The 19313-nt window shown below is 43.9% G+C and overlaps 1 protein-coding gene across 1 annotated transcript in view; it reads right to left on the bottom strand.

The window, feature by feature from the left end:
• The window catches only part of ANTXR2 (ANTXR cell adhesion molecule 2), a 156823-nt gene that overhangs the window by 63375 nt on the left and 74135 nt on the right, over positions 1-19313 (bottom strand). Inside the window, exons 13-16 of the mRNA XM_083756652.1 lie at positions 14735-14779; positions 10507-10602; positions 7557-7724; positions 1281-1361 (exon numbers count right to left, since the gene is read on the bottom strand). Of these exons, the coding sequence (XP_083612778.1) occupies positions 1281-1361; positions 7557-7724; positions 10507-10602; positions 14735-14779 (390 nt within the window). The remainder of the gene's footprint in view (positions 1-1280; positions 1362-7556; positions 7725-10506; positions 10603-14734; positions 14780-19313) is intronic.

Genomic DNA, 19313 nt, shown 5'->3' with positions numbered 1-19313 from the left:
AGTAACTCAAAACCTTGCCAGAATTTTGCATTACTATTTGGGATCAACAAGTCTTGGATATAAAGCGAATAGAAAAGGCAAAACAAATCCACCAGGTGTTCCTTGCTCTTGTGGTTTATAAAGTCCCAGGAAGTAAAGATGGTGCTAATTAGTCACAGCAGCCCTCTGATTTATATCAACTGCATGCAAATATAAAATGTTATTTGCTACAGCCCTCCATTTAATGGGACTTCAATGCCCTCCCCCTTAGAGGCTTTGGGCTGGGGAAAAGGCAGAGCCTCAGTCCTAAGCTTAATGTCCACTTTTAGGTCTAGCACAGGTCTCCCTTTGCAGACCGCCATAAGTCACACAGGGAGCGATTGGAATTTCAGCCATTCTCTGCCATTTTGGAAGGTTGTAAGGGAATGAGATCAGAGACTAGTGGTGTACAGCATCTGTTCTTCGATATCAGCAGCTTGCGTGTTGCTAGATTGCACTCTTTATAAAGATTTGAGGAGTGGTGTTATTACACCTCTACTAATATCCATGCCAGGTCACTCAACCATTGCTGCTGTGTCTAGCAGATCAAGATAACCAGGTGACAGCAGAAACTTAAAAAAAATAATAGCAGGGGCAATTAGAATAAGATCTATTACTTGATTGTTGATGTAAAGCTTTGGAATGTGCCGTACTTTTCTGTGTATAGGACTAGGTTTTTTTCTCTAAAAATTATGCTAAAAAGTGGGGGTCGTCTTATACATGGATAGTGCATAGGGTGGGTGTGTTATTGGTTGCTGTGGCAATGGTTGGTGTTGATTGGCTGACGCTGCAGCAATTGGGTGGGTGATTTGCAGCTTCTGCTGTTGAGGGGACAGATGAGAGGCAGATTTTGGGATGCATGTGGATGAGCGATTTTTGGCAGTCTCCCCCCAAAAAGCTCAACAACTCTGTGCCATCTTCTCCCATTTTCTAAAATTTGAGTCCCCAAAAATATGGGGGTGTCTTATATATGGGGGCATCTTGTAGACAGAAAAATACGCTGTTTTGTATAGTTAAGCCTTTACCTCTATGTTCAGTACAACTGTGCTTTATTTTACTGCTATGGCTAGTGGCTGATGCAAACAAAGATTCTTCCTATCTGGTCTGGTCTTCAAGCATCTCCACGAAGGGATGGGGGGAAAACCTTGACTGAAACCCTGGACCTGAATTTATGTAGGCCATCGTTCCATACACAAAAGAGAAGAGCCCTGTGGAGAGTGGTGAACAGCACAGCAAACAGGCCACAAACACGTAACACGCACCTCATCTCCCTGCTGCGGTCGCATCAAAGATACTCTGTCATACTGCCGCCTCAGCAAAGCCCACAGCGCATCGAGACGACCCTGCAAAGAGGAGACCAAGAGGACGTTTGATTAGCTGGCGTACACGGCGGCCGTTCTCAGAATCATTAGCTGTCCTTGGATATGTCTCGGGGATCATCTTCCGCCAAATGACACTGTAGGACAATGAGCGCTCCTTAAATGGGATGCTATTAAGGCATAAATTTCGCTTAATGGGAACACATTGAGCCAGCGATGTGTGATTAAGTAAGTGGTTCTTAACAATGTGTTAAATGAGTGGGAAATTCTAAGTTCAGGTCTTTTACTATTTTGACTTTAAGGGACTTTAAAAATAACACAAAAAACCCTGCATGCACATATGAAAACCAAGTGGAGATTAAGCATCTTGTTGGTCGAAAGACTTTTCCAAACTCTCCTTTGTTTAAATGAAGTTTGTCTAGTCAAAGCAGGTGCTTACTTCTAGTACTTTTAAAAAAACCTAAGTCTATAAAAAGATCCTGCTGGATGTAAAGAGGCGGAAGGGACATTCTTTCACCTTTGGTGGACTTGCCCGAAAGTGAAGGCCTTTTGGGAGATGATTCATAATGAACTAAAAAAGGTACTTAGATTTACCTTACCTAAAAAACCGGAGGCCTTTCTTCTGGGCATAGTGGACCAGAGAGTGTTTAAGAAAGATAGAACTTTTTTTATGTATGCCACTACAGCAGCAAGGATCCTGATTGCAAAGCATTGGAAGACACAAGATCTACCCACGCTGGAGGAATGGCACATGCAGTTGATGGACTACATGGAACTGGCCGAAATGACTGGCAGAATCCGAGACTTGGGAGAAGAAACAATTGAGGAGGACTGGAAAAAATTTAAGGACTATTTGAAAAAACATTATAAGCTGTACGAATGTTAAAAAATGCACCTTTTAGGAAACTCTAGCTTCAGCAATGGTAAATTAATGAAATGGAAATTAAGGTACAAGAAGTCAGAGGTAGAATAATGAAATAACTTTATTGTGTTTAAACGAAAATGTATAAGATTTGGGTTATAACATCTTTGAAATTAGGAAACATGATAAAATGAAGGATACAATAAGTATTGAAACAAGTTAACAAATTGCTGATGTTCTGTACCACAGAGAATGCAGGGTTTGGAGGATGCGGGGAAGTCCACTAGATGTGTTGGAAAAAAAGAATATGGAAATTTGTAACTTTTTTATTTTCTTTTCTTATATCTGTCTTCTATTCTTTTTTTCTGTATTTCATAAACTTAATAAAAATATTATAAAAATATATATATATATATATAAAAAGATCCTGCTGGATCAGGTCCATAGCCCATCTAGTCTACCACCCTATCCTCACAGTGGCCACCCAGGTACAGTGGTGCCCCTCAAGACGAATACCTCGCAAGACGGAAAACTCGCTAGACGAAAGGGTTTTCCGTTTTTTGAGCTGCTTCGCAAGACGAATTTCCCTATGGGCTTGCTTCGCAAGACGAAAACGTCTTGCAAGTTTGTTTCCTTTTTCTTAACACCATTAATACAGTTGCGACTTGACTTTGAGGAGCAACTCATAGAACGCAGTGTACATAGTAGCCTTTTTTGAGGTTTTTAAAGACTTTGGTGATTTTTGAAGCTTTTCCAAAACTTCTTTTGCAGCCATTTGGTAAGTTAAGCTTTTAAAACTTTTTTTTGGGGGTTGGATTTTGGGTTGGGGTGTTTGGAATTCAAGGACTTGGTGTTGGGGAGGGGTTTGCAAGAATCTGGAAGCTTGTGTGTTTTTTTCTCCATTTTTATGATTTTCTGTGACCATTGGGCCACTTTGCTGTTTTTTTAAAAAAAATTCTGGATTTGAATTTCTGTGTGCTGGGTGGCTGGGGGAACAGTTGGGGAGGGGTTTGCAAGAATCTGGAAGCTTGTGTGTTTTTTTCTGCATTTTTATGATTTTCTGTGACCATTGGGCCACTCTGCTGTTTTTTTAAAAAAATTCTGGGTTTGAATTTTGAAATGCTCTTTACAGTATGTGTGACTTTAAAGAGCACTTAATAAACTCTTGATGTACCAAATTTGGCTTTGTTTGGACTTTTTTTGACCACAGGAACGCATTAATTGATTTTCAATGCATTCCTATGGGATTTCGTGCTTCGCAAGACGAAAAATTCGCTAGACAAAAAAATTCGTGGAACGAATTAATTTTGTCTTGCGAGGCACCACTGTACCTGTGGGAAACCTGTGGGATGTGAAACACAAGAGCAGGGAAGTACAACATTCCTAGAGTGAACATGTTTACACATGGGGAGGAATGTTTGTCCAGCCAGCAGGTAAACTTCCTGTTTCCTTCTGGGCTGGGACAGACTTCCTCTGCATGTGACTAGAGGTGGGCATGGCCTCACCTGTGCAGGTAATGACAAAAGCACAGGACAGGGCAGCCATCTCTCTCTCTCTTTGACTACATGCATCGAAGAAGCAACATCTGCTTAGCCAAAGATGCTCTCTTGGCTTCCAACCAAGAGAGGAAAAAGGGACTGTCTTCTTATGAGATAGTTTCTAGGTATATGTTACTTTTCTAAGCTAAGACTGCCTTCGGGGATCCTATTGTGAACAGAATGATGTGTGAGTAAACCTTTTTATACTTTTATAGAAGACTGCGTCGTGTCTTATCTTTTATGAGGGAATAAGGGGAAAATACCTGAACAGTTATTATAGAGGCTTTAGCGAGCCTGAGCAAACACATCCTCTGAGTTTAAACAAAAGGGGAATGGTACTCTGCTAAATTGTGAACTTGTTAACACAAGTTGGAAAAGGATATAATCAGACAATATATCCTCTCCTGCATCCCTGAACATTCCCACAAAGCCCGCAAGCAGGATTCAAGCATAAGATAACTCTCCCCTCCTGTGGTTTCCAGCAACCGCTATTCACTAGCATTGCTGAGTCTGACTTTGGAAGGAGAGTATACTATAGCTAGTAGCCATTGACAGCCTTTCTTCTCCATGAATGTGTCCAATCCACATTGGTGGCTCTCACTGCCTCCTATGGAAGACGGTTCCAAAGTTCAGCTATGCATTTCCAGTATTTGAGGCCGTTATGCCTTCCCTCCTTGTCTCGGCAAAACACCTCCTGCATGTACCCCTTCAATTTTGATGGCTTAGGACCCTCGTATTTACGGGACCACCTCTCCTGGTATGCCCAGCAGAGGCCCTTAAGCTCCATGAATAATCATAGTTTAGGGGTTCCGGGCCCAAAGGAAGTCAAATTATCCTCCACCAGGGCCAGGGCCTTCTCAGTGATGGCTCCGACCTGGTGGAATGCTCTGTCCCATGAGACCAGGGCCCTGCAGGATTTAACCTCCTTCCACAGGGGCTGTAAGACAGAGCTATTCCACCTGGCTTTCAATTTGAACTTAGCCTGATCTTTTATTCCCCTTCCTTCCTTCCCCCTCTCCTTTTTATGAAGATTACCCACTCTGGGATCCCACAGATAATTCTCCCCTGGTCTCCTCGCTGGCCCAAATAGGACTAATTTAGCCAGCTAGCCTTGGTGATCATCTAATGTTTATTGGATGGATTTCCCCCCTAAATTGATTTTTGAATTCTGAATGTGTTGTTATTCACGCTTTATACTGTATTTTATGCTGGTTTTTGTTGCATCGATTAAGTGTTTTAAATTTGTTGTTAGCCGCCCAGAGCTCGGTTGTGATGGCCTGGGATTCCGATTCAGAGGACGAACCAGAGGAATCCCAGCCTGCACAGGAGTCCCCGCCTCCAGGGCCGGCTGAACTGGGGCAAGGCCTAGATGCTGAAGAGCCTGCACCTGTGGCAGAGCACCAGGAGCTGGCCCCAGGTGAAACCCTTCTGGCCCCAGAGGTGCTTGAGGACTCAGTGGCATCAGGTGAGCCTCCTCCAGGGCCCAGTAACCCTTCGGCCTCTCCTGATCTGCAGAGGCTTAGGGCAGAGAGGAGTGCTCGCCTTAAGGCCAGAGGAGGCGGGGCTCCTGGGGGCCGGGACCGCCCCCGGCCTTAGAAGAGGATAAAAGCCTAGTCAGCCCGGTCCCAGGTTGCGGGAGCAATGTTGTTGTTGGCTTCGGACCTTCCTGTGTTCCTGACCCCTGCTCGGCCTCCTGTTCCTGACCATCCGGTGCTCCTGTTCCCTGCTCGGCCTCCTGTTCCTGATCATCCGATGTTCCTGTTCCCTGCTCGGTCTCCTGTTCCAGCGTTCCTGTTCCCCGCCCAGCTCTCCGCCTCGGACCTCGCCCTTCTTCGTGTGGACTCTGCTTACGCCCACGGTACCTTACCCCCGGGACCAGCACATCGGTTTTCTGAACTGGGAAGGGTGGGGTATAAATAAATTTTATTATAATTATTATTATTATTTACAAGACTACCTCATATGGGTCTGTATAAGAGGCAGCACACACTGGAGTCTTGAGGAAATTTATGGATCCTGGGCTGCTGCAACTAGAATCAGCAAGTGGAACTGTCGCCCTTGGAAGGTTGTAGACTCTCTTTCATGGGCAGGGAGGGTTAAAGAGAGGTTGGGTGGCCATCTGTCATGGTTTAATGTGTTTTAAACCGCTTTGAGATTCTTTCTTTAAAATATAAAGCGGTATAGAAAGAAATTATTATTAATAATAATAATTATACACCTTTAGGCGCCAGTCAAAAAAGTTTATTTTAAACCAGACCTCTGGTTGACCTGATCAACATCCCACATACCATTTTAAAATGTGGCTCTTTTTATGGGGGGGGGGAGTGTATTATTGGGTTATTGCTTTATTTTTATTTTATATACAGTCATACCTCATGTTACGTTTGCTTCAGGTTGCGCATTTTCAGGTCGCGTCCCACGGCGACCCGGAAGTACCAGAAAGGATTACTTCCGGGTTTCGCCGCTCACGCATGCACAGATGTGCAAAATGACATCACACGCATGCGCAGAAGCAGCAAATCGCGACCCGCGCGTGCACAGACGTGCAGACACGGGTTGCGTTCTTTTCAGGTTGCTAACGGGCCTCCGGAATGGATCCCGTTCACAACCAGAGGTACCACTGTACTGTGATCTTTTCATGTGAACCACTCTGAGAGCTCCGGGTATAGGGTAGCATATTAATAATAATAATAATAATAATAATAATAATAATACTCTTCTCTCCACCCAGCCAATTTGCATCTTCTCTTTTGAGTTCCACCACAGCCTTCAGGCCCTGCACACTCCCGTTCTTTCCTGACTCTACGCCTTCCAATTGCTGCTCTTTCCTTAATGCACTGATGCCATTAACATCCTCAGGGAGGGAGGATGTGTTGCCCTCCAGGTGTTGTTGGATTACAACACCCATCATCCCTGACCACGATGGGAGTTGGGAGTCCAAGAACATCCAGAGGACCACAAGTCCCCCATCCCTCTCCCATAGAAAATCCCATCACTATTAGAATGGCAAAACAAACTCTGCCAGTTCATAGAAATGGCAAAATTGGTGGCAATTATTAGAGGCCACTCAAATCACAGAATAATTAGAGAGTGGGATGGAGTGAAGGAAGACATGATAAAATATGGTTCCGGAATTGAAATATTAATAGAGAATGCGTAAAACGTGCAGGGGTAAGCAAGAAAATAATAATAGAATCAACTGAATAATTATTAAATTATAACAACACAACAAGATGGAAGAAGTAAAATATTGAGATCACACATGGGTGAAGCGAGTGGGGGATATATGGGAACCTATAATATCATTTATAATATAATTTGTTAATTGCGTTGTATTTACATACAGCAAAGGGAAGCCTAGAGCCATTAGATATATTTTAATTTAGGTAATCTATGTAATAGGCTTATGTTAGAAAATGAATATGGATTTTGAATTTGATGTTTGTAAAAATAAATAAATAAATAAATAAATAAGTAAGTCCTCCATCCCTCTCCCATGAGATATCTAGTTGGCTCCATGCACCTTGATAGGATCATGCCCTATCCCTAGATATGAGCTAATCTGAAGGAAGCCTGGTTCAAGAATCAAGGCTCCTAATACCTCCAGATATTCCCTTTGTGCGCACACTGCAGTGCCATCACAGGTTGGGGCTTCCACTACCCTCTCAGGAACCCACTGCCAATGCTGTTTCCCCCAGTGGTCTTAAATTTGTATAAATGGGGGCTTGGTTTCCCCAGGCTTCCCAGCTGTCCCAATTTGCCCCATTAGACAACTGCAAAGCAAACACTGCTTTCAATGACAAAAGACCCAGTGTGTACCTTAATAGGTGTGTACCACTTTTCCTGAGCAGGCAATGAGGTAGGCTTGGGTCTCGGAGGTCTAGGCTGAAATGGCTCATCCGGTTCCTCAGGGATTGTCACCACAGCATTTTTGGCTTTCTCTAGTCGGGCACCTTCTTCGGTCGACCCTTTATCGCCCCAGCGAACCTGCAAAAAGCAAGACCCGTTCTCAAAGTGGCCTTGTGTAGGGACACGCGGTGCTCAAGCCAGTGGTCAAGGTGGACCAGTTTGCATGTAGCGCTAAGTCAAGCCTTGGCTCACTGCATACCAGCACACAGGTGGACTCCCAGACCAAAGATCATGGACCCCTCCCCTGGTCCTGCAGAACTGCCAGGGCTAATCCATGCTTTGGCTTAGAATCACATCCAAACCTGGGCTTATGGTTTGTCTCTTTCAAGTGGTAAAGCAAGAACAAACCTTGGTTACACACACCTGGTTTTCAAACGTAACCTTAAGCCAAACTATGGCTTCGCCCTTGATGGAGCAGCAGCAGCAGAACCAAGGAAGGAACACTATGGCAATCTTCAGTCCAGGAACCTGCATGTTTGCTCATTCATGCTAAGATAAAAGTAAAGGGTAAAGGGACCCCTGACGATTAGGTCCAGTTGTGGCCGACTCTGGGGTTGCGGTGCTCATTTCGCTTTACTGGCCGAGGGAACCGGCATACAGCTTCTGGGTCATGTGGCCAGCATGACTAAGCCACTTCTGGAAAACCAGAGCAGCGCACGGAAATGCCGTTTACCTTCCCGCCAGAGTGGTACCTATTTATCTACTTGCACTTTGACGTGCTTTCGAACTGCTAGCTTGGCAGGAGCAGGGACCAAGCAACGGGAGCTCACTCCGTCGCAGGGATTCGAACCGCGACCTTCTGATCGGCAAGTCCTAGGCTTTGTGGTTTAACCCACGGCGCCACCCGCGTCCCCATTCATGCTAAGCCACATGCAAATTGGAACCTTACAGTTGCAAAAACAAATGTACTGATTCAAGTATAATTCTCTATTAAGCTCTAAATTACAGAAGAACCCCAAGTATATCTACTCAGAAGTGAATCCCATTGCATTCCAGATGCTGCAACACTGGACCATCAGCCCACATGATCAACAACATAAAATAGATTTGGGCCTGGGGCTAAGAGACAGTGCCTTGCCTAAGCCAGACCACCACCTCCTATGAGTTCATGGGATTTGCAGATCATGCTTTTAACCACTACACTGCGCCAGCTGTGGAACAATAGGAGCTTCTGATACACATGGTCTGCAGATGAGAATACTGATGCCACACTGTAATTTTTTCCAAAATGATTGTAACATGTCTTGAAAAGACTTGTTCTCTTCTTCTTTTCTGCATTCAGTTGTAGAAACAAGCCTCTCTCTCTCTTTTTCAAAGCCCTGAAGAAATGAAACCGATGAAATCAGTTCTTCCCTAATTCTGTGGAGAGATGCCTAAAACTGCCCTATGAATATATTTAAAGGGGGAAATTCCAAGAAGTCTGACATCAGGGGAAGTAAGTCAATCTGGCTACAATTAAAAATTAGTCACCTGAGGGACGCTTTTTTAAAAATTAAAAATATTAAAAAGAAGCCCATTTTAACTTGGAAAAATCCAACTTGACATCTAATCACATACCAGATCGCGTGAGTGAGGTCAAAGCAACCATGATCTATAGACCTCAAAAAATAACACGTAAGATTTCCTTGAGCTGCAAGAAGAGCCTTGAGGGAACCAACACAAGATCCAGCCTTTGGTCCAGCCTTTGCCAATCTAGCAGGGCCCTCCAATAGCATCCAATAGGGCGGGGCAGAGCCACCCTCATGCCCCCTGGCATTACTGCAGCTTACATGGGTGAGACTGGAACAGAGTGGCAGCAATAGTGGGGCTACTGAAAAAGAGTTGCTGTGCACATTAGGCCTGGCAGATCCTGTTTTTCTAATAAAGAGTTCACTTACTCCATGCAATTTACTGCTGGTTGGCTCCCAACACCTGCATTATGTTGTAGGACTCCACCTCCTGTCAGCCCCAGTCACCATGGCCAATGGTGAGGAGAGCCGTCACCCAATGACCCCTGGTGTGGAGCCCAGGTTCCCTATCCCTGTCCTGTCCCAAGTTGTTGTTGTTTAGTCATTTAGTCGTGTCCGACTCTTCATTACCCCATGGACCAGAGCACGCCAGGCACTCCTGTCTTCAACTGCCTCCCCCAGTTTGGTCAAACTCATGCAGGTAGCTTCGAGAACACTGTCCAGCCATCTCGTCCTCTGTCCTTCCTTTCTCCTTGTGCCCTCCATCTTTCCCAACATCAAGGTCTTTTTCAGGGAGTTTTCTCTTCTCGTGAGGTGGCCAAAGTATTGGAGCCTCTGCTTCACGATCTGTCCTTCCAGTGAACACTCAGGGCTGGTTTCTTTCAGAATGGATAGGCTTGATCTTCTTGCAGTCCACAGGACTCTCAAGAGTCTCCTCTAACACCATAATTCAAAAGCATCAATTCTTTAGCGATCAGCCTTCTTTATGGTACAGCTCTCACTTCCATACATCACTACTGGGAAAACCATGGCTTTAACTATATGGACCTTTGTTGGCAAGGTGATGTCTCTCCCGGTCCCAAGTAGGAGGCCACAAAGAAGAGCAGCAAGGAGGGTCAGTTGCACAGGGACACAGGAATCTCCACCATACTGTGTCCATTGAGATCAGTACTGACTACTCTGAGTGGCTCCACTAAGAGGGCTATAGCCCCTCTCTCCTCCTCCGGCCCCTCTCTCCTACACATTTCCCCCTTTGTTGGAGAACTACAGGGGAGCAGAGCAGCACTTCCATTTTCCTGGCTTATCATGGTAACACGTGACACAGTGCACAGTTGCCAGCTCCAGAGACAAAGCCGAGCGCCTCACAGCTTTGCATCTCGAGCGGCAGCGACTCAAGGCTCAACAAAACAAACCTCCATTCTCTTAATTCCTCCAACTCCTCGCCCGCCATAGTAGGAAGCATCCACAGTTGGCCATTTCTTGTTAGGCAAGGGGTCTTCTTCATCTTCCTGGGGAAAAACCCAAAAGAGATTTGAAGGGGAGATGTTTGTTTAAAAGGGAAAGAAATTGCTCTTAGGTTAGAGGTCTTTTCCAACCAACTTGCTATTGGCCCTTTCTGAAGAAAGGGATCTAATGAAAATAGGAGATGGTGAATTGTCTCCTTTGGGTTGACCAAACCCAGCCTTTCTCTCCCCCTTCTTTCACCCAGCATGCTTGCAAGGATGAGCTCAGAACTTTCTGATTTCAATTAACCACAGTTTAGTATTAAGCCTGAACCCTAAACTATGTTCCGAGGGGAGAAGGAATCAGGTGTTACTATTAGTATGTAAAAGTGTCAGTTTGCATTTCTTAGCACATTGATCTGATGTGTAGAGCTCTTTCCTATTCTGATTAATTCAAGAGTGTTCTGGAAAGTGTCTTTCTGTGTGAAAGAAACAGGCAGAAGGTTTCTCATGTTTGGGTTATTCCTTTTGGGAAGCTGAGTACAGTGGAAGCTCGGGTTGCGAACATGATCTGTGAGATGCACATTCGCAACCCGCACCTGCGCACGTGTTGGTTGTGATTCGGCAGTTCTGCGCATGTGGAAAGCGCAATTTAGCACTTCTGCGCAAGCACGACCGCCCAAACCCGGAAGTAGCCCATTCTGGTACTTTCAGGTTTTGGCAGTCTGCAACACGAAAAAACACAACGTGAAGCGTCTGTAACCCGAGGTATGACAGTACAACTGGTTTAATCTTGTTCTGTTATCTTTCTGTCAAGGTCAGGGTGACTATAATAGTCAAGCCAGGAGGAGCTTGGGTTTCACTCACTTTCTCTTCCTATCTCTTTGCTCTAGTGTGGTGTTCCGTATGCTATAGTGTTAAGGTTTAGTCTTATTATAAGTTCTTGTCAAGTTTAATTTACGTCTGCTGCAACTGGATTTCTTATGGACTGTGCCAATCCTGAATGTATTGGATTTGTGACCATTATGCTCATTTGCCTTCTGTAGCAGTCAAGCTCTGCTGGATGGAATACAATTGCCTCTGGTCTATTTTGGGGGAACTCTGCTACGCGTTTAAAGTTTTTTCCTCCACGCAGTGTGACATAAAGCCCTTGGCAATTTGGGACTAATTTATTTGAGAGTTGGCCTTACCCTCAAGGTCTGCATAACTGGCACTGTTACAAGTGACACATAACACCTGTTTCACATTTGTAAAAAATCTATATTTTAGGGTTGTAGCACCTGCACTTTGGAACTCCCTGCCTATTGAAATCAGGTAGGCACCTTCACCATACTCTTTACAGGACTTTCGAAAAACATTTTTGGTTTGATAAGTCTACCCAGACCTGCAAGATGTCAATGTATATATGCTTTAATCTCTTTTTAGTTTATTTCACTTTAAAAAAATGTTCTTAATAGTTGTTTCAACGGATAATTTTATTGTTTTATTCTCTTTGTAAACCGCTTTTGAGGGGTTTTTTTTGTTTTGCTATTAAGTGGTACAGTGGTACCTCAGGTTAAGTACTTAATTCGTTCCAGAGGTCCGTTCTTAACCTGAAACTGTTCTTAACCTGAAGCACCACTTTAGCTAATGGGGCCTCCTGCTGCCGCCGCGCCTCCAGAGCACGATTTCTGTTCTCATCCTGAAGCAAAGTTCTTAAACTGAAGCACTATTTCTGGGTTAGCGGAGTCTGTAACCTGAAGCGTATGTAACTCGAGATACCACTGTATCCGGATTTTACGAAATAAAGAAAGAAATGCTATTACCTTAAAGTAATTTAAGGTTGCAACCATAACCCTGCATGTAAGTCCTACTGAATTCAATAGTTCCAAGTACAGGCTCCCTCAGCCTCAGCCCTCCAGATGTTCTGAGACTACAATTCCCATCATCCCTGAACAGTGGTCCTGCTGGCTAGGGATCATGGGACTTGTAGGCCAAAAACATCTGGCGGGCCAAGTTTGAGGAAGCCTGTCCAATTAGACTTGGTTAGGATTGCCCCAGAACGATGTACTATCCTTTCTGTTTCAGAGCATCTTAAAATATACTGACTGGGTGGATGCATAACTGATGTACACGGTGCAACTTGGAAATAAGCTTTTATTGAAGAGAGCACTTAAGTGTATATGTATCAAATATCTCAGATGTGTGTGTCATATATATATATGACACACACATCTGAGATATTTGATATGATCAGAAGATGCTCCCGTGTTTAAAGCTTTGCTTCTGGGGTAGCAGAGGAAAGCGTGAATAAGATCTTCTCTGAATCAGAAAGCAATTTCCCCCCTCCCTCCTTCCTGGTGCCTTCATCCACAGAACACATAAAGCTGAGATTCTGGTTATGTGCAAGGAAAATCAATTTGCAGCGCAATGCATTTTGAAGTGTCTATTACACCCCAATTCCCGTTTGAGCAACACAGGCCCTTTACCTATGTACTTCTGGGGAACCAATCTGTCTAATGGAGTACGCCACATAGACAGGAATGTCGCCCTACACTCGACTGCCAATATTTGCTTTGTTTATTGCTACTCGTTTGACTACCAGGACTTAAATTGGGGTGGTATATGATTAAACATGTTTCTAAAATACCCCAAATAACATCAGGAGTCGCCATAACCACTATCATGCTGCAAAAAAAGGTAGAATCAAGCTTCTTCAGGCAAAACGTTTGGGGTTTGTTTTCAGGGTGGGGAAGAGAAAATGGGTAAGCAGTCTGCCAGGTGCCTTGCTAGTGGGAGTCACCTTGAAGGGACAGATACTAGAGGGAATTACCCCTCTGTTGCCTCCAATTCTGGGACACCATTGGGAGCCAAGGGCAGAAACCACATGAAACTGTATAGCGGAAAGTGGAAGGGCCCTGAGTGAGATTCAGGGAACTGAAGTTCACTCAAAGTGAAAGACCGGGAGAGGAAAGTGTGTGAGCTGGGAGGGCCTGTCATTTTCTGTGAGTGGCCAGGATTAAGAGCTACCTTTGAGAGAATGTTGTGTATCTGTGCACTGTTTCTGTATTTTAGACATCCTGTTTCTGATTTCCCTCTCCCAACCTTATTTTTCATGCCATTAAGAGAAACCATATTTTATTACATAACTACATTTCTATCATTGTTTTGATTTTGATGCTATACAGATATCACGTTACGTAGTGACATTTGTGTTACGTATCGTAAACTGCCTTCCGTTATCATTTGCAATTCGTTGTTTATTTAGAACTTATCGTTTTATATAAATTTAAGAAATGAAATGAATGAAAGAAGCAGCATTCTGTCTAGCTCAAAGCCCTCATCACGGGATTCTCCTTCATGAAGGTAATAACCCAATACAGTGGTGCCTCTGGTTACGAACTTGATTCGTTCCGGAGGTCCGTTCTTAACCTGAAATTGTTCTTAATCTGAGATACCACTTTAGCTAATGGGGCCTCCCGGTGCCGCCACGCTGCTGGAGCATGATTTCTGTTCTCATCCTGAGGTAAAGTTCTTAACCCAAGGTATTATTTCTGGGTTAGTGGAGTCTGTAACCCTAAGTGTTTGTAACCCGAGGTGTTTGTAACCCGAGGTACCACTGTACAATAAATGATACCCTCTTAAGGCAGATATATACACTGGACTCGAAACAGAGTTTTCATTGGAAATGGCATTACAGTCATACCTCATATTACATTTGCTTCATGTTACGTTCTTTCAGGTTATGTCCCGCGGTGACCCGGAAGTACCAGAAAGGGTTACTTCCAGGTTTTGCCACTCACACATGCCCAGAAGTGCAAAATGACGTCACACACATGCGCAGAAGCAGCGAATTGCAACCCATGCATGCACAGATGCGCCGCTGCGGGTTGCGCTTTTTTCATGTTGCGAACGGGCCTCCAGAACGGACCCAGTTCACAACCAGAGATACCACTGTATCTGCCTTCCTTTCATAATGTGTAGGACCACCTATCTAACTCATGATGTCATCATGTTCCATGTTTCTGTACCCCACCCCTCACCTCAATTCCTATCTACATAACCAGGTGATTCTGGAAGAGAGCAGGAAAAGGTACCACCTGGGATAAGAAATGGGCAAGTATCTCCAGCTTTGCTTATTTACATTTCTGAGTCACTGGCTCCAAGACAGAAAAATGTGTCTGCAGTAACCAACCTCCGAAGCACTTTCACAACTTACCTCTACTGGAGCTGGTGGTGGAGGGGGAGGAGGGTCCTTGATGACCTAATTTGGGGAGGGGGGAGTGGAATAGAGGATAAAAGACAAAGATCATTGAGACTTGCACAGTAACAGGATAACCCGGCTTCAAATTCTCTGCTACAGAGATTTTTATACACACAAAAACATTTATACAGTGGAACCTCGGTTTTTGATTGTAATCCGTTCCAGAAGACCGTTCGACTTCTGAAACATTCGAAATCCAAAAGTGGAAACCTCAATTCAATAGGAAACTCAAAACGGAAGCCGCATCAGACGTTCGAGTTCCAAAAAACGTTCGAAAACCATAGTGTTTACTTCTGAGTTTTTGGTGTTTGGGAGCCAAAACATTCAAAAACAGAGCCGTTTGACAACAGAGGTTTGGCTGTATAATATGTGTATAGATATAGCTATAGATAGATACAGATACATACATACACAAACTGCCCTTTATGAAAAGACTTCAGGGCAGTGTATAACATTAAAATGTATTTTTGCGAAGCATAATAATAAAGACATAAAACAAAGCACAGTAATAGACAGCGTAATAATAAAAATAACCGTAATGATTATTCCTCCCCACACACACCCTTAACAGCCCATAGATAATTTAATGACCGAAAGGCTGGGTAAAGGGGAAGGTTTTTGCCTAGCACCTAAAGACATGTAATGGTATTACATTCTTGTGAAGAAGCTGGTAAAATGTCGGTAACTGTTAGGTGGATTTGTAGCCAGTTTGACTGACCAAACCCAAAGAGTACTCATTCATGGTTCCTTGTTATCCTGGAAGGAAAGTGGAAAGTGGGGTGCCGCAGGATTCTGTCCTGGGCCCGCTGTTGTTTAACATCTTCATAAATGACTTGGATGAAGAAATTGAGGGATGCTCATCGATTCTGCAGATAACACCGAACCGGGAGGGGTTGCTAATGCCGCAGAAGGCAGAATAGGGATTCAGAATGACCTTAACAGATTGGAGACCTGGGCCCAAATGAACAAAAAGAATTTCAATAGGGACAAATGTCAGATTCTGCACTTAGGCAGGAAGAACGAGATGCACAAAAAATAAGGTGGGAGAGGGGGACAACTGACTTACTAGCAGTACATGTTAAAAGTACCTGGGGGTCTTAGTGGACTACAAGGTAAACATGAATCAGCAGTGTGAAGAAGCAAAAAAAAAAGCACAAAAAAAAGCTAATGGTGTTCTAGGCTGCATCAACAGAAGTAAAACATCCAGATGAATTCTGCCTTGGTCAGACCACACCACCTTGGAGGCCAATAGTGGAAGAAAGAGAGCGTATCAAAGTGTTGGTGCTGACCTTTAAAGCCCTAAACGGCCTCGGTCCAGTATATCTGAAGGAGCGTCTCCACCCACATCATTCTACCCGGACACTGAGGTCCAGCACCGAGGGCCTTCTGGCAGTTCCCTCACTGCGAGAAGCTAAGTTACAGGGAACCAGGCAGAGGGCCTTCTCGGTAGTGGCACCCTCCCTGTGGAATGCCGTCCCACCAGATGTCAAAGAGAACAACTACCAGACTTTTAGAAGACATCTGAAGGCAGCCCTGTTTAGGGAAGCTTTTAATGTTTAATAGATTATTGTATTTAATATTCTGTTGGAAGCCGCCCAGAGTGGCTGGGGAAGCCCAGCCAAATGGGCGGGGTATGAATATATTATTATTATTTATTATTATTATTATTATTATTATTATTATTTATTATTATTATTATTATTATTATTTCTGTAAATTTGTTAATAAGTTCATGAATAAAAATGGTACTCAGGTTTTTCTTCTATAAAGCACAGCTCAGTGTGCTTGGGACGAGGTTCTTTTGCAATCTCCTCTGCAGGCAGTGTTCTTAGCTGTGTCAGCAGAACTGCATCAAATGGACCCAGGTAACCTGCGTACTTTGCACACAGTCACATGTCAAAATACAAGCATCCTGCCCACAAATTAATTTGATTGATCTTTCCTTTCAAAATAAAGATGAGCATCCTTATCATGGGGGAGGGGGGGCGTAGGCAACTTCTGCAGCCTGAGAACTTGCAGATGTTAAAAGACATAATATTGCAAGGCGGCCAGCATTTCTGTTTAATTCAGATTTCTTAAATACCATCCCAAGGGCCCAGGAGACTCAATCTCCAGTTTATTTACCATATGCAGACTTTTGAGTCTTCTCCAATTTTATTTGAGTTTGGTTATATTATCATCGTTGTCAGGAACGGCCTGCTTCGTATTTTATTTAGCCGCGAAAAGGAAAAGAAAAAAACCAAAAAAATTAAGGTGACTATTTTGGAGGGCAGCTGATTTCTTCCTTCCTTCCTTCCTTCCTTCCTTCCTTCCTTCCTTCCTTCCTTCTTTCTTTCTTTCTTTCTTTCTTTCTTTCTTTCTTTCTTTCTCCCTCTCTCTCTCTTTTAATTAAAAAAATTATAAATGTGTTTTATTTTTTTATTTAAAAACGAGTTGCTTCAGGCAACAGTCCCTTTGATCTGCTCATTAACACTTTTCAAATGTTTGAACGAGGTGGGCATTAAGAAATGTCAGCGCCAGAGCCCAGAGCCAGCTTGATGCAGTCATATGTTCTAACATTCAGAGAAGAGTGAAAGAACTGTCAACAGTAAATTCCTTTTTTTAAAAAAAAAAGGGGGATGGATGGGGGGGGGGGAAGGAGAGAAAACCAACAACCTGGTTGTGTGCATGGACTGTAGATCAAGTGGGACGGGGGGGGGCTTTCAACTGGCTCCTGCCAAAAATTAAACAGCATGCCCAATTCATCTGACATGTTAGATGCCAACTGGCGACTGCCAAAAAGAAAGCTGAATGGGAAGAGGAGGGACAGCATATTTCCCCTTCAACGTCCTGTTGTTGTTGTTGTTGTTGCTCTAGCCCTACAGTATTTTTTTATTTTTAAGATAGAATCATAGGAATGTAATACATTATGCTCTCTTTTTTAGATAAAGAATTAAATATATATTAATGTATGGGTTATCTAGTCCAACCCCCCGAAATGCAGGAATATGCAACCATACGGGGATCAAACCCGTGACCTCGGCATTTTCAGCACCATGCTCTAACCAACTGAGCTAACCGGCAAGGCTATAGACATGGGATAAATAAAGAGGTGCCTTAAGCAAATCAGTTTCAGTTGCTGAAATAGAATACAAGCCTTATTCCCATCGGCTGTCAACGCTCATCTTGGGACACAGATACAAAAAAAAGAAAGAATCCAGGAGGAATGAAAGATGCTTAAGGTCGCTCGGTAGAACAGTACTTGCTTTGCATACAATAAGTCCCAGGTTCAGTCCCTAGTATCTTTACCTAGTTTGCAAACCAAAAGAGTCACGACCAGCCAGTATGGTCTGATTTGCTATGAAAGCAACTTCCTACCTTCTTACCCAAACAAAAACAAAAACCTGTTAATACTATTATATGGCACTTTTTCAGTGTCAAAAGGGCTCCAAGCAAACTGCCTCACCCATTCTTTGCAACAATCCTGCAATCCACATACAGTCACACCTCATGTTGCGTCCGCTTCAGGTTGCATTTTTTCTGGTTGCAGACTGCTGAAACCTGGAAGTACTGGAATGGGTTACTTCCAGGTTTCAGCAGTCACGCATGCACAGAAGTGCTAAATTGCACTTTGCGCATGCGCAGAAGCACTGACTCGCAACCCACGCCTGCGCGGACGCACAGGCGGGGGTTGCGAATGCTGCGGATTGCGAACGTGCATTCCGCATGGATCACATTCGCAACCTGAGCGTCTACTGTATTACAGTTGGGAAGATGTGAGGTGTGGCTTGGAGACTGCGGTCACATTTGGACCATTATATACTGTCTCATTATGTTGAAATGTGAAAGCGTCTTATGGTCCCAGCCCTTCTGTGCCTCTGTTCACGTGACGGAGCAAACAAACGAACAAACCAGGAAATTTTCCAGTAGCCTTAATTTCAGGCTTTGCCCAGAGGGTGGCAACATGAAAACGGGCCTTCTCTACAGTGACTCCCCATCTATGGAAACCTCTCCCCAGGGAAGTTCTCCTGGCACCTTCATTATACACCTTTAGGAACCAGGTAAAAATGTTCCTTTTTAACCTTTTGGTTGCTTTGATTGACATCCTATGCCCTTTTAAAATGTAGTCTTTGGGGGGGGTTGTTATTGGGTTGGTTATATATTTTGTGGTTTGTTCTGTGATCTGCCCCAAGACCTCTGGGTATAGGGCGGTATATAAATTCAATAAATAATAACATTAACAGCAATAATAATACAGTCGTACCTCAGAACTCAAACGGAATACGCTCTGGAAGTCCGTTCGATTTCCAAAATGTTTGGAAACCAAGGCGCAGCTTCCGATTGGCTGCAGGAAGCAGCCAAAGAACATTCGCAAAGAACGTTCGCAAACCGGAACAACCACTTCCGGGTTTACGGCGTTTGGAGCCAAAACGTTCAAATTGCAAGGCATTCTACTTCTAAGGTATGACTGTAATAACAGTAGTAGACACACAACTTCGAAGCAGACCATAGTATTATGAAGCCATGGTTTGAAGCTGAACTAAACCATAGTTCG

This window comes from Podarcis gaigeae (assembly GCF_964106915.1).
Source record: "Podarcis gaigeae genome assembly, chromosome: 9".
Taxonomy (NCBI): Eukaryota; Metazoa; Chordata; class Lepidosauria; order Squamata; family Lacertidae; genus Podarcis; species Podarcis gaigeae.
Note: the sequence above shows the minus strand (reverse complement) of the source record. Positions and strands in the feature narration are given on the sequence as shown.